Source organism: Mastigoproctus giganteus, chromosome 12, assembly GCF_048544385.1.
Source record: "Mastigoproctus giganteus isolate SK-2022 chromosome 12, ASM4854438v1, whole genome shotgun sequence".
Lineage (NCBI taxonomy): Eukaryota > Metazoa > Arthropoda > Arachnida > Uropygi > Thelyphonidae > Mastigoproctus > Mastigoproctus giganteus.
Genome location: NC_143586.1, coordinates 92,534,492 through 92,559,827, shown reverse-complemented (window position 1 = coordinate 92,559,827; position 25,336 = coordinate 92,534,492). Strand labels below are relative to the sequence as shown.

General features: G+C 40.2%; 1 protein-coding gene across 1 annotated transcript in view; it reads right to left on the bottom strand.

Annotated features, from left to right (window-relative positions):
* The window catches only part of LOC150077278 (intersectin-1-like), a 126,325-nt gene extending 104,775 nt beyond the window's left edge, over positions 1-21,550 (bottom strand). The window contains exon 1 of the mRNA XM_090385839.1: positions 21,429-21,550. Within this exon, the coding sequence (XP_090241965.1) occupies positions 21,429-21,550 (122 nt within the window). The remainder of the gene's footprint in view (positions 1-21,428) is intronic.
* Between the last annotated feature and the right edge of the window lie 3,786 nt (positions 21,551-25,336).

Here is a 25,336-nt window from a genome sequence, read left to right as displayed (position 1 = left end):
CGCTCGCCCCAAATGTTTGTCAGTTCTGCCTTGAATCTATTTAAGTTATCAACTTCTACAATCACAGATGGAAGTTTCTTCTACCAATCAACCGCTCGCTGTCTAAAGGTAAACTTCCGTACATCAATCCTACAACCGACTTTCCGCAATTTGAATTTAGGCGATTATTCTGAGCAAGAGGAAGACTCCCATCCGCATTGACGATGCTCAAACCATTAAAGGCTTTACACAACTTAATCAGATCACTTCGCAGGTACCTAATTTCCAGACACTGTAATTTGCAAAACTTAAGCCTTTCTTCGTAAGAGCAACCCTTTCTTCCATTCAGTAATATTATTGCCCTTCTCTGTACTCTTTCCAACAGCTCTGCATCCGTCTTAAAATGAGGCCTCCAGACTTGTATACAGTACATCAGTATCATTTATAAATACAGAAAACAACAACGGACCCAATAAGGAACCGTGAGGAACTCCACTAATAACATTAGTCCACGAAGAGCAGTGTCCATTTATTACCACTCTCTGTCTTCTCTTACTCAACCATCCCTTTATCCACCGCAGCAATTTGCCTCCAATGCTACACTGCTCCAATGTGTGCAGCAGTCTTCCATGAGCAACAGTACCAAAGGCTTTTCTAAGATCCAAATATATGATATCAAAGTTATTCTTTGCATCCAGTTCCTTTGTGACTACATCATAGTATCCAATCAAATTATTAAGACAAGACTTCCCCTTAACAAACCCATGCTGTGCTTGAATTATTGCTGCAGTCTTGTCTAGATAATCCTGCAATGCATCTTTAACCAGTGACTCCATTAATATCCCTGGAACAGAAGTTAAACTAATAGGACTGTAATTGCCTGTGACCCTACTTGATCTTCCTTTGTTGACTGGGGTCACATTTCCACATCTTCAGTCCATGGGTACCTCCCCTGAGTCCAAGGAAACTCTCATAATTATGGCAAAGGCTTTGCTTACTTCCTTAGCCGCCTCGTTTAATGTAACTGGATATTTTCCATCCAACCCAGATGCCTTTCTTGTGTTTATCTTCCACAATTTCTCCTCCACTTTATTCTCAGTTATTACAAGAATATTACTTACTGCCAGAGTTAAATGCACCTCTGGCATTCCCCTCCCTGAATAACTCTATGTGTGAGTGTCGATGCAAAATATTCATTTATTATTATTATTATTATTATTATTATTATTATTATTATTATTATTATTATTATTATTACCATAAAGTGCAAGGAAATCTGAGGGTTATGCTGCACCAGACAAAAAAAAAAAAAAAAAATTTTGAATTACCCTGAGAGAGAGAGAGAGAGAGAGAGAAGTAGAAGGGAATCACCAAGAAAGAGAAGAATGATGATATCCAGCTCAGGACCCTGGGTGTGCCAAGCCTATACTCACCAGATGTGAACCCCTGAGGTGAGTTCTGAGCCCCTGTTAGCCACCTGAGCAGGATCATCAACGATTGAACCATCGATATCAAATGGACCAATCTGATTCATCCCCTTCCTTCTAGAGTTTACATAAATAAAGAACTCTTTGCTGTTTTTCTTTGCCTCCTTTGCCAAAGATTTCAAGTAATCTGCCTTAGCCTGCCTAACCTCCTTTGTAACTTGGTTACAGACAAGCTTATATCTATCATAGGCTTCTGTGTGACGTTTTAATTTATATGTATGCCATACATTTTTCTTATCTGTCACATGTCTAATTAGTTCATATTACATCCATTTAGGACTAAATATTGAACAATATTTCTTTGTTCATATGAAAAGCCTAGTACTTCCAAGATTAATTATTTCAATGCTTCCCATTTTGAATTTGCTCTTGGTAACATCATCAGTTGGTTCCATCGTATAGAATTTAAATACTGTCTCAGACAACCGTAGTCACTTTTACGAAAGGAAAAACCCTTCCGTTTACCCTTGATAGTAGTTACCTTTTTGAGTAAATCCCACTTTAGAACACTCTGATCACGGCCATCTAGTGGTTCTTTTATCTGCAGATTCTTGATGCATGAAGAATCACTACTGATAATCAGATCAAGAGTATTACTCCTTCAAGTTGCTTCCCGAACATGCTGCTGTAGAAAAGAATCATCCAATTAATCCACAAAAGCCTTGCTAGTGTGGAGTGGCCAACCCACAAATTCCAGTCAATATCTGGGAAATTAAAATCTCCCATTATAAGACACTCTAATTTACTGGCCCACTCTATTTCTCTGCACAATTTGTCATTATACTCATCACATTTATTAGGCCTATAACACACAACTACTCTCATTTTTCCTTTCCCAGTGCTTATGTCACACCAAACAAACTCAACTTTGCATTGTCCACTCACATCAATTAGCATTAGCATTACTAGGGGCATAAGATGCAAGAAAGCAAGCTTATTCAGCATCAGCCAAAAAAAAAAAAAAAAAAAACACACACACACACCACTCCCATTTCACCGCTCCGTTCGTTCGAAATACCTGTCCAGTTGAGCTTTAAATTTGTTTAGGCAATCAACTTCAACAACAAGTGATGGAAGTCGGTTCCACCAACCAACCAACCACCCGCTGGCCAAAGGCAAATTTCCGCACATCTATCCGACATCCGTCCTTCCTCAATTTGAATTTATGCCCTCTGAGGTGATTATTCTGAGCAAGATGAAGAATCCCATTGGCATTGCGCATGCTCAAACCATTCAAAGCCTTATACACCTCTATCAGATCACCTCGCCGGTGCCTAGTCTCCAGACTCTGTAATTTGCAAAACTTAAGCCTTTCTTCATAAGAGCAAACCTTTGTTCCATTCACTAATCTTGTTCCCCTTCTCTGTACCCGTTCCAGCAGCTCTACATCCTTCTTGAAATGAGGCCTCCAGACCTGTATACGGTATTCAAGATGTGGCCTAACCATTGCCTTATACAAGGGAATAATCACCTCCTTATCCCTGCTAGAAAAATTCATGTATATCATTGACAAGACACCATGAGGTACTCTTGCAGCTCGTATGCACTGCTCAGAGAACTTCATATCTGCCTGCACAATTACCCCCAGGTCCTTTTCATTGTCCACCACTGTCAGTGTAGTACCGCAGAGTTGATAGGTTGCTCTGGGGTTACTGTTTCCCATATGTAGTACTTTACATTTGTCAATGTTAAACTTCATTTGCCAACTCTCAGTCACTCTGTTCAACCTTTCCACATCCTGTTGCAGCAGCATAGCGTCAGTAGTGTCCTTAACAACCCTGCCAACCTTTGTATCATCTGCAAACTTGGACATTAAACTTGATATCCCATAATCAATATCATTCATAAACACCGAAAACAACAACGGACCCAACACTGAACCCTGAGGAACTCCACTAATAACATTAGACCACGTTGAGCAGTGTCCATTGATTAACACTCTCTGTCTTCTGCCACTCAACCATCCCCTTATCCATAGCAGCAATTTGCCTCTAATGCTACACTGCTCCAATTTGTGCAGCAGTCTTCCATGTGCAACAGTATCAAAAGCCTTTCTAAGATCCAAATATATAATATCAAAGTTATTCCTTGCATCCAGTTCTTTTGTGACTACATCATAGTATCCAATCAAATTGGTCAGGAAAGACCTGCCCTTAACAAAACCATGCTACGTCTCAGCTATAACTGAAGTCTTGTCTAGATGATCCTGCAGTGCTACTTTAACCAGTGCCTCCATTAATTTACCTGGAACAGAAGTTAAACTAACAGGTCTATAATTACTTTTGTCAGCCTTTGATCCTCCTTTGTGAATTGGGGTTATATTGGCACATCTCCAGTCTATGGGTACCTCCCCTGAGTCCAAAGAAGCTCTCATAATTATGGTAAGGGGTTTGCTTACTTCCTTTGCTGCCTCCTTTAATATAACTGGATAGATCCCATCCACCCCAGGTGCCTTTTTTATGCTTATCCTCAACAATCTCTCCTCCACTTTCCTCTCAGTTATTACAAAATCATCCAGCTCACTGCCAGTGTTTACTTTACCTACATCATTCTCCTTCCTGAATAACTCCTCATGCGTGAAGGCAGATGCAAAATACTCGTTTAGATTGTTAGCCACCTGAGCAGGATCCTCAACTGTTAAACCATCATTATCCAGTGGACCAATCTGATTCATCCCTTTCCTTCTTGAGTTTAAATATGTAAAGAACTCTTTTCTGTTTTTCTTTGCATCCTTTGCCAAGGATTTTTCGTAGTCTGCCTTTGCCTGCCTAATCTCGTTTGTGACTTGGTTACAGACCAACTTATATCTATCATAGGCTTCAATGTCACCCATTAATTTGTATGTATCCCAAGCATTTTTCGTCTCTGCCACATGTCTCATTAGTTCATCTGACAACCATTTAGGCCTAAACCTTGAACAATATTTCTTAGTTGGTATGTAAAGCCTGGTAGCCTCCAAGATTAGTTCCTTGAATGCTTCCCATTTATGGCGCTTCCGTAGCCAGGTGGGAAGGAGCAGCAGTGCGTAGCACACGCTTCTTGATTAGGCCCGGGTTCGAGCCCGTCACCACCAAATACGGAGGATGTGGAAAGGTCAGGGAATGACCCCCGCATATTCCCGGAGCAATATGGCCTTAGTTGCTAATGCTCCTAAAAAAAAAAACCAAAACAAAAAAAAAAAAAAAAGCTTCCCATTTTGCGTTTGCTGTTGGTAACATCATCAGTTGGTCCCACTGAATAGAATTTAAATACAGTCTCAGACCATCATAGTCGCCTTTACGAAAACAAAAACCCTTCCCTTTACCTCTGATGGTAGTTACCTCCTTGAGTAAATCCCACTTCAACACACTGTGATCACTGCCACCTAGTGGTTCATTTATCTGCAGATTCTTAATGCATGAAGAATCACTAGTGATAATCAGATCAAGAGTATTGCTCCCTCTTGTTGCCTCACGAACATGCTGATGTAGAAAACAATCATCGAATAAATCCACAAAAGCCTTGCTAGTGTGCGAGTGACCAACCCACAAATTCCAGTCAATATCTGGGAAATTAAAATCCCGCATTATAAGACTCTCTGATTTACTGGCCCACTCTATTTCCCTGTAAAATATCTTATTATACTCATTAGAGTCATTAGGCCTATAGCACACTCATACTCTCAATTTTGATTTCCCAGTGCTTATGTCACACCAACTGACTCAACACTGCACTGTCCAGCGATGTCCACTGGCTTCACTTCCTTGGACTTTATGTGTTTCTTAACTAATACCATAACCCCTCCTCCCTTCCTGTCCTGTCTGTCCTTTCTATACACATTGTATTCCCCAAATTCCAGTTCCACATTACTTATATCTGTGTGACACCACGTCTCTGATATCCCAACAATATCTGCCTTTGATGTTTTGAGCAATAACTCAAATTCATCAAATTTATTTACCAAACTCCTAGCATTGGTGTACACGCAGGTATACATGCACCTGTTTCTATTCTTAGCTACCCTAACACAACCCATGTGTTTACTTGTACCGCAATGACTCCCAGAAATCTCTGAAATATCCTACATCTTGTTTTTCAGGCTTCTGCTCATTTCAATAGAAGCAGTGCAAGAATGACTTCCACCTCTGCCAGTGGCTACAGTTAATCTATTAGTCCTTGTATCCCCCCAACTAGCAGTTTTCCGACCCACCTAACACCGCCTCGACAGCATCAGCAAATATTCTTGCACCCTTTCTATTTAAGTGTATCCCATCCCTGTAGAAGCAATCTCTCCTGTTAACAAGTACAGTCCAGGCTGAAAAAAATTCTACCCCTTGAGCCTTGCACAATCCCTCCAGGGCCGAATTGATCGACAAGGCTCTCATCATATACTCCCTCCTATAGTGTCTGGGCAGAATTGCAGACACTTTCAAATTCAACCCTAATTCACGGCTTTTTTTCAACAGTGACCTGTACTTGCTAAGTAATTCCGCCGGTCTCCTACTCTTAATATCATTAGTGCCAACGTGTACAACTATATCACCTTTTGTGCCCTTAAAAGATGATATCCGCTCTACAACGTCATCAACCTTTGCCCCTGGCAGACATACCCTGGTCCTATTCCACCTATCCTTTTTTAAGTGCAAGCTCTGGCGTTGATGTGGGCAGCTGAGAGCTTCATGGGCCCCTCAATTTATTTCCTTCGAGGGCTTCCACCCTGTCCTTCAAGCTCTCATAAAGGCCCAAAACAACGCTGAGTTGTCGCCTGATTTCCTTGCACTCCTCACATCGTGCACAAACAAAGACATCCCCCTTGGCAGTACCATATCCCGTACCCGACTGCTCCGAAACATCAAGCAAACAGTGCATTTTAAAAGACTGTGATTCAGAGGGCAACTGCCCCCCCTCAGTTCTCCCCTGAACCACAGCACTCCCATTAGTTTGAGCTTTGCTTTGCTGCTCTGGTCAGAGTCATGATTCCGATTTAATTCAATAAAATTTCAAAACAAAAATTAAATCCTTACGTTATATCCCAAAACAGTTATGTTATATATTTTTTTTCCGGTATCTAGTGTTTTCTACGAGTTCCCTTTATACAACTTCCGTATCACGTGTACCACTATAGTTATGTATTAATTATTTGTTAAGATTAAGTCGTTATATTTATATAGAGTTAAAAATACAATTTAATTGACAATAAAGTTTATCAAGATTAATAGATTTACTGATTAATTGACAATATTATATTATGCACTATAGTACACTAAGCTTATGCTATCGTGTAAAAATGGCGGGAATTCTCGAACGGTACTTCTACGGACTCGTAAGTATTGATTAGCTTCCAAATCTCGCTATCTCAATTTAGAATAAACTAAGGATCCTGACTAGATCTATAACCTACTTATTGAAGATAATTTGATATAACAATTGGTTAATAAATCGACTAAATTTGGTTAAAAAAAAAGACCTCTCGTTCAATTTGTAACACGTGGATTTGATACCTTACCGATACTAAGTAATACCTACAAAATCTCTGTCTAAGTTAAACTTTAAACCAAGTATCGTAACTAGGAATATAAAGCTACTCTAGAAAATAAGTTAATATGACAATTTAAGCTAATAAATCAGAAAATAAATCAGGAAAAACTTCTCTGTTCCAAGAGCTTCAAGGAGCTACGTCCGCACAGGCCAACCTCGCAACCAGACATATTGGATGCATCCCGTAGATTTTATGTGTTTCTTAACTAACATCATAACCCCTCCTTCCTTCCTGTACACATTGTACTCCCCAAATCCCAGTTCTGCACTGCTCATGTCTGTGTGACACCATGTCTCTGATGTCCCAACAATATCTGCCTTTGATGTCTTGATTAGCACTTCAAGCTCATCGCATTTATTAACTATACTCCTAGCATTGGTATAAATGCAAGTATACATGGACCTGTTTCTACTCTTAGTTACCCTAACACAGCCCATGTATTTACTTGTTCCACTATGACTCCCAGCAGTCCTGGAAATTCCCATTGCCTTGCTTTCCAGGCTGCTGCTCAATTGCATTTCAAAAGAAGTTGTGCAAGAATCACTTTTACCTCTACCAGCGGCTATTGTTAATCTATTAGTCCGTGTATTCTCGCAGCTAACAGTTTTCCGACCCACCTAACTCTGCCTCGATAGCATTAGCAAATATTCTTGCACCCTTTCTATTTAAGTGTATCCCATCCCTGTAGAAGCAGTCTCTCCTGTTAACAAGCACAGACCAGGCTGAGAAAAATTCTATCCCTTGAGCCTTGCACAATCTCTCCAGGGCAGAATTGATCGACAAGGCTCTCATCGTATACTGCCTCCTATCGTGTCTGGGCAGAATTGCAGACACTTTCAAATTCAACCCTAACTCACGGCTTTTTTTTCAGCATTTTCCTGTACTTATTAAGTAATTCCGTGGTCTCCTACTCTTAATATCATTAGTGCCAACGTGTACAACAATATCACCCTTTGTGCCCTTAAAGATGATATCTAGCCTACAACGTCATCATCCTTTGCCCCTGGCAGACATACACTGGTCGTGTTCAACTATCCTTTTTGCACAATATTTTCCCCGTTTCCCTGTACTTCGGTATCGAATATTATCTCCGAGTTGTTATATTATGACTTTCTTATCCCTGTCAACTTATAGGTATTCATTTATGACGTTGTTTGTAATAACTAGTTCGCTATATTTATTTAGTTAAAAAAGTACAATTCAATTGTACTTTTTTCAATTGTACTTTCTATAAGCTACTTATAGAAAAATATTTAATCTAACAATTAAGTCAATAAAGCGGTTAAGTATAATTAAAAACTTGGCGTTGGCGGGAGCTGCAAAAGCTGTCCACACGTGGATTTGAAACCCTTACCGATGCTAAGTAAACCTACAAAATCTCTATCTAAATTCAATTTAAACTAAAGTATTGTTACTATGAATATAAAGCAACTCTACAAAAATAAATTAATATGTCAATTTAAGTCAATAAAAAAGCAAAAACTTCTTTATTTGCTGGAGCTGTAAAAACTTCGCCTATTCACATGTTCTCCTGAACCCAGAATGCGTAAGGCAATTGTAAGAACGCATTTGGAACAGTGTTCAAGTATCAAGACCTCATCTAAAAAAAAAGATATTGAGCTTCTTGAAAGGGTGTAAAGACGGGACTCGCATGGTGCGAGCAGCAAAAGGGAGACAGTAAGAGGAAAGACTTCGATTATGTGGGTTACAGAGCTTGGCAAACAGGCACTCCAGAGGGGATCTGACTGTGGTTTATAAGTGAGAAAAGTTAGTATACTGTAATGAGTTTTACTTACTATAGTATACTTACTATAAGTATAATTACTAAGCATACTGTAGTAAGAAAATTTACTACAGTAAACTTATTATACTGCAGTAAGTTTTCTATTAGTCAGAGAATCGTCGATGACTGGAATTAGTCATCTCTCCGCAAGTAGTTGAGGCTGCCAGTTTAAATATATTCAAAGGTTTTCTGGATGAGAGGGAAGTGCATAATTTGCTGTATCTTTATCTCTTTTTTTTTTTTTTTTTTTTTTTTTTGGCCGGTGCATCAAAAGCCAGTAGGCTCCTTGTACCGCTTGGCTAATACTAATACTAAATAATGCAATTGAATTTGGGAGCAACGCTAAGTTATCGTTTCTCAACCTTTAAGACACCACGGGACCCCACTAAGTATTCCCTAATATAGCAGGAGCACCAGTCGAGAAACATTGGGTTAAACAATATGAGGGTATGTGAGAAAACTTTATCGGCTAGATATTATTATTATTATTATTTATTTTTATATTATTTCTCCCTGATTGGGGGTTCCACTCCATGACGGGTAACCAAGTACACAGGGTGGTTGTAATGTCTGATGTTACTGTTGGTCAAGGAAATCTCTATCCTACAGGTGTTCAGGATTGCAACTTTCTGGAGTTCCTTGTAGGTGTTCACTGGGAGACCTATTGCTGCTAGGCTGTTATGTAGGGTCTTTGGTACCATACCGGTGGTTGACACGATGATCGGGATGGTCGATACTTCTTGCATATGCCACATCTCCTTGACCTCATGTCTCAGGTTCGTTTACTTCCTAATTTTTTCATGGGTTTTCAGGTCATTGCTAGTGTTGGGCACCGCTATGTCAATCAGGTAGGTAGCCTTTTCCATATTGTCCACAAGGGTTATTTCCTGTCTGTTGTGCGGGATGGTCTTATCCGTTATTATGGCGCGGGCCCAGTACAGCTTGTGGGTTCGGGTCTCTAGTACCGCCTGGGGTTCGTACTTGTAGTATGGTACACTTTCTTTGGTCAACTCGTATTTCCTCGCTAGCTTCTGATGTATTATCCTGTCTACCTGGTCGAGTCTATGAGTGTATTCACTCAGAGTGATCACCTTGCAACCCGCGGTGATGTGTTGGATCGTTTCTGAGGGCAGGCGGCAATGTCGACATGTCATCTGACATTCCGGGCTCCTTTGTGATGCATTTTCTATAGTTTCGGTGTTGATTACCTGGTCTTGGATGGCCGGCATGAATCCTTCAGATTCGGGGAAGAGCATCCCACTTGTGGCCATGCATTGGAAACAATGTTATCGATATAATCTTGATGGAGGTCATTATGGTGTCTGCCATGGAGTGTCTTCTTTGCCCATCTTTCTAACTTTGTTTCTTGTGCCGTCTGGGTGGGTGGAGTTTCCTCACTTAGGTTGAGTGGGTTATACCACTTATCTATCTTCTTTATTGCCTGGTGTTGTTTTGTTCTCGAAGTAATCCTTCAGGTTAACCATCGCTGTTTTCTGTTGCTCTATCAGGTGGTCCGTTCCCTTCTTTCCCATCTTCTGCAAGATACCTGTACAAACCTCTTTGGTCTTCATCGAAAATTCGGTTGTTTATTTCCCTCTGGTAGCTCTCTTTGTATCGGCGTAGTCTCTTGCTGAGTGCAAGGAGGTTCTACTTCAATGTGTCGAAGTACCGTCCTATTCTGATTCTTTGTCTCATGTTTGCTGTGGACGCTCTCTCTCTTGAGGATGCTGTTCACTTTCCTATTAATTTCTTACTCCCATTGTCCCGTTGGTACTGGGTCAATTGACCTATCTTGACTCTTAATTCTTTTATCTTCTGGTGAAGTCTTCTTTCCCAAGCTGGTGGTTCCTTCTGTTTTCAGTTCTTCTGCTGCTGGTCTCTCGCTTCTCTTCCATTAATCAACGTGGCTGCTAAAGAACGACAATACACGGCTGCATGGAACAGCTCCAGCGTTGCACCATTCCTGTCGAGGCATGCGGTATTATGTGCCGATTCCAGTGGTCTGTGACTCTCCACAAGGTTCTATTCGGCCTCTGCTTCAGTATCACGTGAGTCTTTGTGGGGTACATTCCTTCGAATTCTGTTAGGGCCTTCTTCTATTCTTCCTCTCTTCTGGATATCACCTCGTCTGTTTCCACTTCAGCTACTGTGGGTTGTATTTCTTCTTGCTCTTCCTCCTCTGGTTCGGCATTGATATGTTCTTCCTCCTCTGGTTCCATATTCTTTATCCTTTGTAGTTGATCTCTCACGTCTTGCTTGATTTTTTTCAAAATTGCAGTAGCTATGAAGTTCCTCGTGATGATGGTCCTTCTCCGGTCCGCTATTCGCTGTTCGGTGACCTGAACATCCGGGAATCGTTCCAGACATTTGGTATGTAGTCTCGCCCTGTAAGTTGTCCTATCGGTCTCTAGCTTCGTTATTTCGTAGTATGCGTGCGTGATGTACGTATTCATTTCGATGCTCCACTTCATGCGTTGGGGTTTACTTCTCTCCTGGGTCGTCACTAGCGCAGTTGCGCAGGAAGCATTTCCAGTTGATGGGGGCTGGATGGTCTTGCCCTTCTCTTGTGGTAGCCATACGGGAGAGAGCGCCACTCGCTCCACTGTCTTCCTCGGGAGACCATCTCTGATTTTTCGAACCGACCCCTCTACCTAAGGCCTGAACGCGAGTGACTTTATCCTGTGCTACACTCGATGCAGTATGATTAATATTTCTCTGACATCATCCATCTATGGAGGTGGACCTGTTCAGCTTCAGCTTATGTCCATTTGTAGCTCTCGTGTGTGACGCCAGATGGCGCTACAATCTACCTTAGCGCCACTGCAACTTTGGGGTCGGTCAGCACGATGTTTAATTTTATTTTATTAATATTTATTACTATTAATTAATATATTATTATTATTCTAATTTATTACTATCATTTTACCGGTATCGCAGTGTGATGGAGCCGGTACTGGACCTCGGATCTATCAGGCTGGTAATCGAGTGTCGTAACCACAGGGCCATCGCGCCCCTTCCCTCCTCCTTATTTTATTTTATTTTTTTTTTTTACGTGGAGCAAGAAAGCCTGAAGCTTAGGCTGCACCAGCCAAAAAAAATTCCCTAGTTTCCCTGAAAGAGAGAGAGAGAGAGTCAATTGTAGAAGGGAATAACCAGGAAAGAGAAGTATAATGATATCCAGCTCAGGACCCTGGGTGTACCAAGCCCCTACTCACTAGATGTGAACCGAGCCCCTGGAAATGGACAACCTATGGATTTCCCTCTTTCCGTAGGTAATTACCAGCTGACCTTTGAAATTCCCGTCAGCCTCTTCCACCCATGTAGGTAACTTATTCCAGTAATATATATTACCTTATTTTAAAATAAGGACGATAATATTGCATTACGGCCATTGATATTTATATACTTAGTGACCACTTTATTAGATACATAAAATGTTCTTGTTTATACTCTGGCACGACCACCAGGTCAATGGAGTTTACAATAAATCATGAATTCAAAGGTTAATCGTATTTAGCAGTCACGGGCTTAAACTCCAGTCCACGTGCTACTGCACTCACGCTCCTGAGCACTCGGCTACGTCAAGTCTATTATATTATATCGTCCTATTCGTCAATTGTTAGAACAGGATTTTAGGAACATCAGCAATTAAAGTCATATTGATATACTAAAAGCATATTGTATACTGTCTGTAAATTGCGTATGTTCTGTGGTCGATTTTCTGTTTGCTGGACGAAAAACCCGAATATGAGGGAGGAAAAAAACATTCTACTCTTGTTGAGACCGATGAACTGAGACACATTGTATAAAACGTCCATAAAAATTTCTCCGCAATATAACGGACTCTAACTCAGAACTTTTGTACCTGGTGTGGGGAGGACAGCGATTTCTACCAACTGTATTACTCACCTACGAGGGCTATTAGTAAATAGAACCATGTTTCGTATACACAGATGGCGGCCAAAACCTTGATGTCTCTGCAGCGCGGTAGCACAGTGGTATTGTCACTGTCCTCGACACACTGGGTGGAAAAGACCCGAGTTCGAAACCCGTCGATGACGTGAGTAATTTTAATGGCTTTTTTTCCATTCCGCGGCTGAGTTAGTTGGTCTAGGGCGGTGTTTCCCAACCTTTTTTTTACCATGCCCCACCTAAGTCTTTCTAAACTTCTGATGCCCCTATGTAACGTTAGGAAACACCGATATATATATTTTTTATATTCAAAAATTGAATTATTCCCTAAATGAAGCCTAATTACAACTTGTTCAGGACACGAGACTTAGGTTTTAGGAAGAAATCTTTAGGAAAAATTAAGAAAAAAATAGGAAGTAAATTTTCAAAACATATAATAGACATTGTGATATCCAGTCGATTTCTTTTCTTTAGTAACAAATCATTTATGGAACTAAATCCACATTCAGCTAAATATGAAGATGGAAACGGTAACAATAGCTCTCTTGCAAAGTTGGTTGAATTTGGGTATTTTATTTCTGTTTCATCGCAAAGCCATGCCATCGCTTCTTTTATATTGAATAAAGTTTTAACTGACTCATCATTTTGCATTTCTGAGAATTCTTCTTGGTACTGCATTGATACATCAGACAAATCCACTAACATTGGTTGCATCATCCAGGTTGGAAAATCAATTTGTTTTAAATCAAAAAACCTTTCTTTTAAATCATCGGACAGAATTTTCAGATGATCAACAATAACAAATACAGCGGTATCAGTCACTTCACATTTTTGCAGACAACGAAACTGTTCAAACTTTTTTTTACAAATATATTTTTGACATAATTTAATAAATGTAATGAAACCAAATGTCTTCGCTTTTGCATCGACGAGAGTTTTATTTGTTCCTTGAAGTTGTTTATTTAATATATTTAGTTTTTCAAAGATATCGGCTAAATAACTCACAAATGCTTTACCATCGACCGTTAACAGATGCTTCATTTTAGGTTTGTCACTTAAAAAGTCACAATAGTTCCATAAATCTTTTCAAGCAGTTCCCTTTCGAGAGCCACCTTACTTCAGTGTGAAGTAAAAGTCTCACATGGCTTCGTCTTCATTTTGTTCTTCACAAAAAAGCTTGAAGAGACACAAGTTTTCCCTAACACAATGCACAAGAAGCATTTCTGGATTCTCATCTTTCATCAATTTTAAGCAGCCATTTTTCTTGCCCATCATATTAGGAGCACCATGTGCAGCGCAAGGTTATATTTTTCATTGGTATATTATTGTCATCTAAGTAATTTTTTAGCTTATTATATATATCTTTGGAGGTAGTGGAGCTCTCTAACGATTTACAGAATAACATTTCTTCAGCAAAATTACCTTTATCAATATATCTTACATAAGTTATCAGTATGGCTTCACTGTCTCTCAAAGTTGAGTCATCCATTTGCACTGAGAATTTTCTTGTTTTCAGCTTTCCAACAAGTTGTATTTCAATACCTTCACTCATTTCATCTATTCTTTCGCTAACAGTATTGTTATTGAGTGGCATAGCTTTCACGTCTTTGTCATCTTTTTCCAGAACTGTTTTAAGAAATGCTGATATTGATGGTTTGATTAAATTCTCTCCTATAGTATGATTTTTCCCAGATTTAGCAATGAGTAAAGAAATTTCATGACTAGCCTCAAGAGTACGATTGATAGTTGCAGTATGAGCAATAAACAGAGACTTTACCAACAATTCTTCTTTTGTACAAGTTAAGTCATAGTAGGCGGTTGTTTTAAACTCTAGACGAGCAATTTTTGAATTGCCCCCCTGAACAATCAAATTTCCCCCATGTGGGGCGTGGGACCCACGTTGGGAAACACCGGTCTAGGGCGTTTTTTCCACCAGAAACTGCAGTTTTTGGCAAAACAGGAAAATCAACCATATAACACACAATTTACCGACATATTAAGAAAATATGTAAGAAATTTTAATTATTATATTAAGGGTGACCTTAATATAATAATTAAAATTTGATTTCTAAGTCTCTGACTCAATCACATAGCGTAAATACCTCATACAGGTCGGTAGTGCGCTCTATCCCCAACTGGCTCGATAAATCTCATCCCACAAATGCTAAATAGAACTGAAATAGAGTATCTGAGCTGGTTCATTGTTTTAGGATTTTATGGCGCATTAGCATCTAAGACTATAATGCACCGTAACTGAGCTAGTTAAGGAAGTACACTGGTGTGCAAAACTTAAGCACCAGACAGGTTTTCACCTGTAGCTTCTCATAGGAGTGGCCTGGATATGGGAAAACCATACCAAAGGAACCAAATAAAATTAAATTATTATATTAGGGCCACTCGTAATTTCTTACATCTACCCATATATTTATTTGTCTGTAAACTGCGTGTGTTCTCTGGTCGATTTGCCTGTTTCCTAGACGAAAAATCCCATTGTGGCGAAATACCTTGCTATCTACGCCTGAGACCGACTATCTTGGCCATGGAGTGAAAACCAAAGGAACCTCGTGAGGTACAGAAATGAAGGAAACAAAACCAACACAACAAAGGAAACAAAATGGTACAGAGGGACTTCATTCAAAAATGGCAACATAGCACTGGCTGCCATGATACAGATTCATCACTGCCAAAGATGGAACAAAGGGAAGAGGTGGTCCTCAAGAGATATGCCTCCCCCCCTAATATTGATGCAGGCTTTGAACTGCCTGTCCATACTTAGAACAATGTTGTTGTTAAGTTCTTGGGGTAACATCGTCCATTCCTGTCGGCGCCATCTTCAGCTGGTGAATATTTTCTGGTGGGTGTGGATGTGCCGCTAGGCATCTGCTATATGTGTTCGATGGGGTTCAGATCAGGCCAATCCATACGAACAATGTCCTCACTTTCCAAAAGCATATCAACAGCGGCAGTGCGATGGAGTGTGGTGTTATCATCCATAAATACGAACTCGGGGAAAATGGCACCTCGGAACAGACGCACATGGGTAAGGATTACCCCAATACAGTAGCGTGCACCAGTTACAGTACTGCCTTCCAATATCTGGAGTTGTGTACATCCGTCCAAGATAGTGCCTCTCAAGACGAGAACACCTTGACAACCCCAGGGGCTCACATCTGGTGAGTATAGGCTTGGCACACCCAGGGTCCTGAGCTGGATATCACCATTCTTCTCTTTCTTGGTGATTCCCCTCTCTCTCAGGGTAACTCGGAAATTTTTTTGGCTGGTGCAGCATAAGCCTCAGGCTTCCTTGCACTTTATGGCTAGTAATAATAATATCGATCTTTTCAGTGATGTTTGCGGGATGATACCGTGTGCCAACCTCTCGCCTGATTAGCTGACATCCAGAATCGCTGCTCAGACTGAATCTACTCTCATCAGTAAACAGTAACTTGCCCCCATTGTACTGCTGTCCAGTCCTTGTGCTCAGTGCATTACAGTAAATGGTGTCTCTGATGGGCAGGTGCTAAAGGGGCACAACGTACTGGCCGTCAGGCAAACAGTCCACCTTTGTGGAGTCGCCTGGCCACAGTAAACTGCGATATCCTGCGTCCTGCAGCTGGTTTGCAATGGATTTCGCTGTCTAGTGTCGGTCTCTATTGGCCTGTAGGACTATATAGCAGTCATCATTGGGAGTTGTTTTCCCTGGACAACCACCACTGGTCCTTCGAACAGCTGTACCTGTCGTTCTGAATGCCGACCACATACGCGAGACGATGCTATGGGCGATACTGAATTCTGCAGTCACACTCCTTGCACTTCGACCTTCCCAATTATTCGACATCGGGTAAAGTCATCCACGTTGTCTACTGGCCATTTTGTTCTTAGCACTGTATGAACGCAATCGAACGTCTGTAGCAATTGTGCTCACCATTCATTAATTTGCATATAACTGCAGCTTTTATCTGTTTATGTGAGTGCTCTCATCACGATTCAAATTTTTGCTTGTGCACCAGCTTTCTACTGTGCGGCCAGTTATGCAAATCGCTGCAGGATGTGTCGTTTGATTTTGTGGTTGTAACCTCTGGAAATAGTGTTGGTCCTTAGGTTTTGCACAACAGTGTATGATAAAGTCATTAAGTTGCGCCTGGAACCACACCCAAATGATCAGCATTTTGTGACTTCAGCATTATCATGCCGGAACAGTTACCCCAGGGATAAACTGAGTCTTGGAATGAAGCCATTTGGCAACAACGTTCAAGTGGGCTCCGATCACTCGTTGCTTCTCAACTAGTTGTTGATATGGGGGTTTGATGGCACATAAGCTACTTTGGCTATAATTAGCATTAGCATTAGTAAAGGCATATGATGCAAGAAAGCAAGCTTATTCAGCATCAGCCAAAAAAAAAAAAAAAACACACCACTCCCATTTCACCCCTCCGTTCGTTCGAAATACCTGTCCAGTTGAGCTTTAAATTTGTTTAGGCTATCAACTTCAACAACAAGTGATGGAAGTCGGTTCCACCAACCAACCACCCGCTGGCCAAAGGCAAATTTCCGCACATCTATCCGACATCCGTCCTTCCTCAATTTGAATTTATGCCCTCCGAGGTGATTATTCTGAGCAAGATGAAGAATCCCATTGGCATTGAGCATGTTCAAACCATTCAAAGCCTTATACAGATATCAGATCACTTCGCCGGTGCCTAGTCTCCAGACTCTGTTAGTTGCAAAACTTAAGCCTTTCTTCGTAAGAGCAAACCTTTGTTCCATTCACTAATCTTGTTGCCCTTCTCTGTACCCGTTCCAGCAGCTCTACATCCTTCTTGAAATGAGGCCTCCAGACCTGTATACAGTACTCAAGATGTGGCCTAACCATTGCCTTATACAAGGGAATAATCACCTCCTTATCCCTGCTAGAAAAATTCCTGTATATCATTGACAAGACACCATGAGCTACTCTTGCAGCTCATCTGCACTGCTCAGAGAACTTCATATCTGCCTGCACAATTACCCCCAGGTCCTTTTCATTCTCCACCACTGTCAGTGTAGTACCGCAGAGTTGATACGTTGCTCTGGGGTTACTGTTTCCCATATGTAGTACTTTACATTTGTCAACGTTAAACTTCATTTGCCACCTCTCAGCCCATCTGTTCAACATTTCCAGATCCTGTTACAGCAGCATAGCGTCAGTAGTGTCCTTAACAACCCTGCCAACCTTTGTATCATCTGCAAACTTGGACATTAAACTTGATATCCCATCATCAATATCATTCATAAACACCGAAAACAACAACGGACCCAACACTGAACCCTGAGGAACTCCACTAATAACATTAGTCCACGTTGAGCAGTGTCCATTGATTACCACTCTCTGTCTTCTGCCACTCAACCATCCCCTTACCCATAGCAGCAATTTGCCTCCAATGCCACACTGCTCCAGTTTGTGCAGCAGTCTTCCATGTGCAACAGTATCAAAAGCCTTTCTAAGATCCAAATATATAATATCAAAGTTATTCCCTGCATCCAGTTCTTTTGCGACTACATCATAGTATCCAATCAAATTGGTCAGGCAAGACCTGCCCTTACCAAAACCGTGCTGCGTCTGAGCTATAACTGAATTCTTGTCTAGTTGATCCTGCAGTGCTTCTTTAACCAGTGCCTCCATTAATTTACCTGGAACAGAAGTTAAACTAACAGGTCTATAATTACTTGTGTCAGCCTTTGATCCTCCTTTGTGAATTGGGCTTACATTTGCACATCTCCAGTCTATGGGTACCTCCCCTGAGTCCAAAGAAGCTCTCATAATTATGGCTAGGGGTTTGCTTACTTCCTTTGCTGCCTCCTTTAATATAACTGGATAGATCCCATCCACCCCAGGTGCCTTTTTTATGTTTATCCTCAACAATCTCTTCTCCACTTTCCTCTCAGTTATTACAAAATCATCCAGCTCACTGCCAATGTTTACTTTACCTACATCATTCTCCTTCCTGAATAACTCCTCATGCGTGAATGTAGATGCAAAATACTCGTTTAGATTGTTAGCCACCTGAGAAGGATCCTCAACTGTTGAACCATCAATATCCAGTGGACCAATCTGATTCATCCCTTTCCTTCTTGAGTTTAAATATGTAAAGAACTCTTTTCTGTTTTTCTTTGCATCCTTTGCCAAGGATTTTTCGTAGTCTGCCTCTGCCTCCTAATCTCCTTTGTGACTTGGTTACAGACCAACTGATATCTATCATAGGCTTCCATGTCACCCATTAATTTGTATGTATCCCATGCATTTTTCTTCTCTGCCACATGTCTCATTAGTTCATCTGACAACCATTTAGGCCTAAACCTTGAACAATATTTCTTAGTTGGTATGTAAAGCCTGGTAGCCTCCAAGATTAGTTCCTTGAATGCTTCCCATTTTGAGTTTGCTGTTGGTAACATCAGTTGGTCCCACTGTATAGAATTTAAATACTGTCTCAGACCATCATAGTCGCCTTTACGAAAACAAAAACCCTTCCCTTTACCTCTGATGGTAGTTACCTCCTTGAGTAAATCCCACTTCAACACACTGTGATCACTGCCACCTAGTGGTTCATTTATCTGCAGATTCTTAATGCATGAAGAATCACTACTGATAATCAGATCAAGAGTATTGCTCCCTCTTGTTGCCTCACGAACATACTGATGTAGAAAACAATCATCCGATAAATCCACAAAAGCCTTGCTAGTGTGCGAGTGACCAATCCACAAATTCCAGTCAATATCTGGGAAATTAAAATCCCCCATTATAAGACTCTGATTTACTGGCTCACTCTATTTCCTTGTACAATATCTTATTATACTCATCAGAGTCATTAGGCCTATAGCACACTCATACTCTCAATTTTGATTTCCCTATGCTTATGTCACACCAAACTGACTCGACACTGCCCTGTCCATCGATGTCGACTGGCTTCACTTCCTTGCACTTTATGTGTTTCTTAACTAATAGCATAACCCCTCCTCCCCTCTTGTCCTGTCGATCCTTTCTATACACATTGTATTCCCCAAATTCCAGTTCCGCATTACTTATATCTGTGTGACACCACATCTCTGATATCCCAACAATATCTGCCTTTGATGTTTTGAGCAATACCTCAAATTCATCAAATTTATTTACCAAACTCCTAGCATTGGTGTACACGCAGGTATACATGCACCTGTTTCTATTCTTAGCTACCCTAACACAACCCATGTGTTTACTTGTACCGCAATGACTCCCAGCAGTCTCTGAAATATCCTACATCTTGTTTTTCAGGCTTCTGCTCATTTCAATAGAAGCAGTGCAAGAATCACTTCCACCTCTGCCAGTGGCTACTGTTAATCTATTAGTCCTTGTATCCCCCCCAACTAGCAGTTTTCCGACCCACCTAACACTACCTCCATAGCATCAGCAAAAATTCTTGCACCCTTTCTATTTAAATGTATCCCATCCCTGTAGAAGCAATTTCTCCTGTTAACAAGTACAGTCCAGGCTGAAAAAAATTTTACCCCTTGAGCCTTGAACAATCCCTCCAGTGCCGAGTTGATCGACAAGGCTCTCATCATATACTCCCTCCTATTGTGTCTGGGCAGAATTGTAGACACTTTCAAATTCAACCCTAATTCACTGCTTTTTTTCAACAGTGACCTGTACTTGCTAAGTAATTCCGCCGGTCTCCTACTCTTAATATCATTAGTGCCAGCGTGTACAACTATATCACCTTTTGTGCCCTTAAAAGATGATATCCGCTCTACAACGTCATCACCCTTTGCCCCTGGCAGACATGTAATGCGCCTGTCTCAACTAGTACTAGGGTACCTAGATGATGTTATTGGTGCAAGCGAGGTAGAGAAAAAAGGTGAGTAAATGGGGTGGATATCAGTTGTCTTGTGCAGAGCAGCTCAAGTTTTGCCAACTCCACCGTGGTTCATTGTGATACGGAATTCTGTAAGTGACTAGAAATAAGTGCTGTGTATGTTTGAGCAGTATGCAGTTCTTGTGTTTAGTTTTTTCTGGTCATTTTACCACCATAAAGCAGCGACCACCAAGGATATTTTCCAATGCCTCCCTGGCCAGCCCTCAAGGAGGCGGATGACAAATTGTCTTTAGTGACCTAGATGCCACACACATAGGTAATGTGACAAGTCCTATGGGAGCCACAATCCCGTAAAATTGTTCTGAAGAAATGGTACTGTAACTTAAAAAAAATGAAAATAATAATAATAAACCCATAGTGAGAACAAAGAAGATAATAATAATGGAAGAATCATAAGGAAGAATTACAATAGGCGATCAGGAAGTCTCATTACCGGAAAATCCCAGAATAGAAAATCCACAACTACTGGTACAAGAAGTTCAGCAACATACACGAGTACTTAGCCGAGCAGATTATTTGGATGGCAAGGCACTGTGACACGATCCCAGACAGTGTAATCAGACAATCGCCTACCTGAAGGCGAAAATCAGATAACAGAAATCTGTAAAGTACAGAATGATCACCAGACTCCAACAATATACAAGATCTATATGCATAGCCAATAAGATATTGGCCCAATTAGGCAAGCTGAAAGAACAATAGCACATTGATGCAGCATTTAGACAGCAAGCCCACAAGAAGCATTATAACCTATATACGGGTTTCATCCACCCCCAAGGACTTCGATTCCGTGGCCAATTTTCCTGGATGAGAGGAAAATTGAAGATCAAAAAAAGTCAACCTGCTAGTGAAAAACTTACTAGAAGCAAGCACATCGAAATGGATGACCGCTGTCGAGGTCAGGAACATCACCACCAAACCAATCACCATCAGAAGAGTAACCTTCCAAGGTGTACTGAACCCACTGTGGTCTGTCTAGCATTCTACCTAGGATAAGCTATGCATAATACTAGCGTGTACGAACATAACCTTAAAGGGAGGAAGAACCTGTACAACCCCCTGCACCGATTCTCACTCCCGCTGCGTAAAAGTTTGGAATCATGCATCATTTTTTTTTTTTTAATTTTCTAAGTTTTTATTAAAATAGGGTCAACTTATTTACCAAGATTTATTAAAATATTTTATATCATGAATAAAAATCAAATAAGAACTATTAATATGTATAATTAATCACTCTTTTATCACGTGGAGTTTTTAATATATATTTTATTAAATATAGCCTAAACTAATATATACAATAGTGTGACGTTTTGGGTATCTTGCCGATACCCATCATCAGACCATGCTGCCGATGACCCTCAGACCTGATGAGAAATGGGCTCAAGTCTGAGGGCGGTCAGATGATGGGTTTCGGTAAGACACCCGAAACGTCACACAATTGTTTACGCTATGCTTAATTAAAATATATATTAAGAACTCCACGTGGTAAAAGAGTGGTTAATTATACCTATTAATAATTCTTAATGGATAACAACCACGTAACGTCCTTCCCCAACTATATTAAAAATCAAATAAATAATATTTAAGAAATTTCTAGAATATTTGAGAATATAACAAAAAGGAGTAGAAGACCCCTGAATTTGATAGAACATTGCAGAATATTCCTGAACGTTGTGGATGATTCTAAAATATTCTAGAAACTGGGAGTACTGTTGCAATACTATTGATGACTGCAGGTGATTCCAGTCTCTTGCAATAATATAAATTAAGGAGTAAGACCTGTAACTTATAAAATCGAACACCCATCATTCAAAAAGGGTATTCCTGATAATAAAGAAGTCTTATTATAACTCTGTATAAAGAAAGTTATTGCATGAAATATGTTGGCAAAAAAAACTAGGTGTTTCATTTACAGCAGTTCAAATTACCATTCGACGGTTCAAGGAGACACCAAGTTTTTAGAGACACTCATTTCTAAACACGACCAACGAATTTCTGCACTTGAAATTCAAGCTGAGTTCAATAGGAACAGAAAATCTCTGGTGTCTGCATTCACTGTAAAATTTCATCTTGAACAAGCAGGACTTCATGGTCGTGTAGTAGTCCGAACATCATATAAAAACAGTAAAACTGAAAGAATGTTGAGGGCAAAGAGTGACTGAAACAAATGAAGAGTGTAAAAACGCACTGTGGACGGATGAATCCAAATTTGAAATTTTTGGATACAATTATAGTTTACGTGAAATGATCTACTGAACAAAAAACAGTGTCATATTATTTAGTGCTTACAGGCAAGCATAGTGGTCGCCCCATCATGATCTGGGGTTGGGTCTATTTTTTTTGCAGTGGACGATAGCATCAGAATTGGAGGAATTGTAAGAAAAGAAAGCTATAAATACATGCTAGAACATAATACAATATCCTGTGGATTTTAACTGTGTGGAAAAAAATTGATATAACAAGCTGTGCAGGGACTTTGTAGCAACTGAATAACAGGTGGTAATGCAAATTACCACCTGTTATTCAGGTGTGGGCACCCGAATAGCCAAATTAAACCCAAAGAGCTTTTATGGGATCATCTCGACCAGGTGTTCACAAAGTGTGGCCTGCCAGCTTATTATATGCAGCCTGTGGCAGTTTTTATATCGAAGTTTATTGAGAAGTGTTGTTTTCTAATATGCATGTATTGCAATGTAACATACATATCAATGCTATCACAGCATTAACCCAATCTACGGCCAACCCACAATTTTTATCGTCATAATTTTCATCAATATTCGCCTGCTGAAAACAAAAAAACTTAAAATTCAAACTATTACCCTAGGGCCACCCACAATTTCTTATATATGCCCGTATATGTGCTATGTCCGTAATTGCGTTGCTCTCTGGTCGATTTGCCTGTTTTGCTGGACAAAAAAACCCAGTTTTGGGGGGGGGGGAGAAACCTTGTCATCTACGCCTGAAACCGACTAACTCAGCAACAGATTAAAAAAAAAAAGCATTAAAGTTCCTCGCGTCACAGACGGAATTCGAACCTGGGCCTTTTCCAACCAGTGTGGGGAGGATTGTGCAACACCACTGTGCTCCCCGCACAGACAGCCCACTGATGACAAGACTGCCAACCTTCAAAAAAAAATGAGAAACCGTGCAGATCGCATGGAATAATGGAAGTCAAGACACTACTATACAATTAATTGCCAGAATGTCATATTATTATTAGCCATACGGTGCATGGAAGCCTGAGGCTTATGCTAGACCAGCCAAAAAAAAAAAAACCCACGTTACCCTGAGGGACAATCACCAAGAAAGCAAGGAAGAGAAGAATGATGATATCCAGTTCAGGACCCTGGGTTTGCCAAGCCAATACTCATCAGATGTGAGGCCCTGGGGTAGCATGGATAAAATTAGGTGGAGGATATTTGACTCTTGATTTTTTAAGGAGTACTTATGTGCTGTAATGTAATAACTAGATCGTATGTATAGCTTAGCTTAATTTTCAGCACTCACCTCATAGTAATCCGCTTAGCTAGCGGAGAGTTTTACCACATACATAGTGGTTATAGGATTCTAATAACTTACAGGGATTATGGGTTTAAAACTAAGTTATGGGCTATAAAAAAATTTTTAAGAAAGGAAAGTGCACCTTCCATTCTATGGTTGCCTAATTTAATTAAATTAAATTAAATTAAATGATTCTATTTTTTCTTAATTTAATTTAATTTAATTTAATTAGGCAACCATAGAATGGAAGGTGCACTTTCCTTTCTTAAAAATTTTTTTATAGCCCATAACTTAGTTTTAAACCCATAATCCCTGTAAGTTAGTTATTAGAATCCTATAACCACTATGTATGTGGTAAAACTCTCCACCAGCTAAGCGGATTACTATGAGGTGAGTGCTGAAAATTAAGCTAAGCTATACATACGATCTAGTGGAGGATATTTTGATGAAAAACTGGCGTAGTTGTTAATATTAATCTTTTCGGCATTTTCTGCTGTAAATATTTTGATGCTTAATAAAAAATTTTTTAAATATTTTGCAGTGTTGTTTTTTTTTTATATTAAATCTTACATTTAGTATTAGAATTAGCATTAGTAGTGGCAAATGATGAGATGAGTAAGAATGTACACAGCATCAGCCAAAAAAACAAAAAGGCAACACTACCTATTTCACTTATTCATTCCATGCAATAGTTTGTCTAGTTTATCCTTGAATTTCTTTAAGCCATCAACTTCAACAACAGCAAAAGAAGGAAGTTTGTTCCAGCAATAAACTACAACCTGGCAGAAAACAACTCCTGCACATATTCAGCAACTGTCCTTTCTCAATTTGAAATTGTGCCCTCACATGTGCAGTCTGAGTAAGAGGAAGCATCCCATCAGCATTGAAGTTGCTCAATCCATTCAAAGGCAAAAGCAGATCAATCAGATTACCTTGCAGATGTCTAGTTTCCAGATGATGCAAATTGCAGAACTGAATCCAAGTACCCCTTTTTTCCTCCCTCTTCTCGGTACCCTTATCAGTACGCCTTCCAGCAGCTCTACATAGGGTCCTGAGCTGGATAACCTGATGATCCTGCTCAGGTGGCTAACAAACTAAATGAATATTTTGCATCGACATTCACACATGAGGAGTTATTTAGCGTGGGGAATGCCAGAGGTGTATTCAACTCTAGCAGTAAGCTAGAGAATCTTCTAATAACTGAGAGTACAGTGGAGGAGAAATTGTTGAAGATAAACACAAGAAAGGCACCCGGGGTGGATGGGAT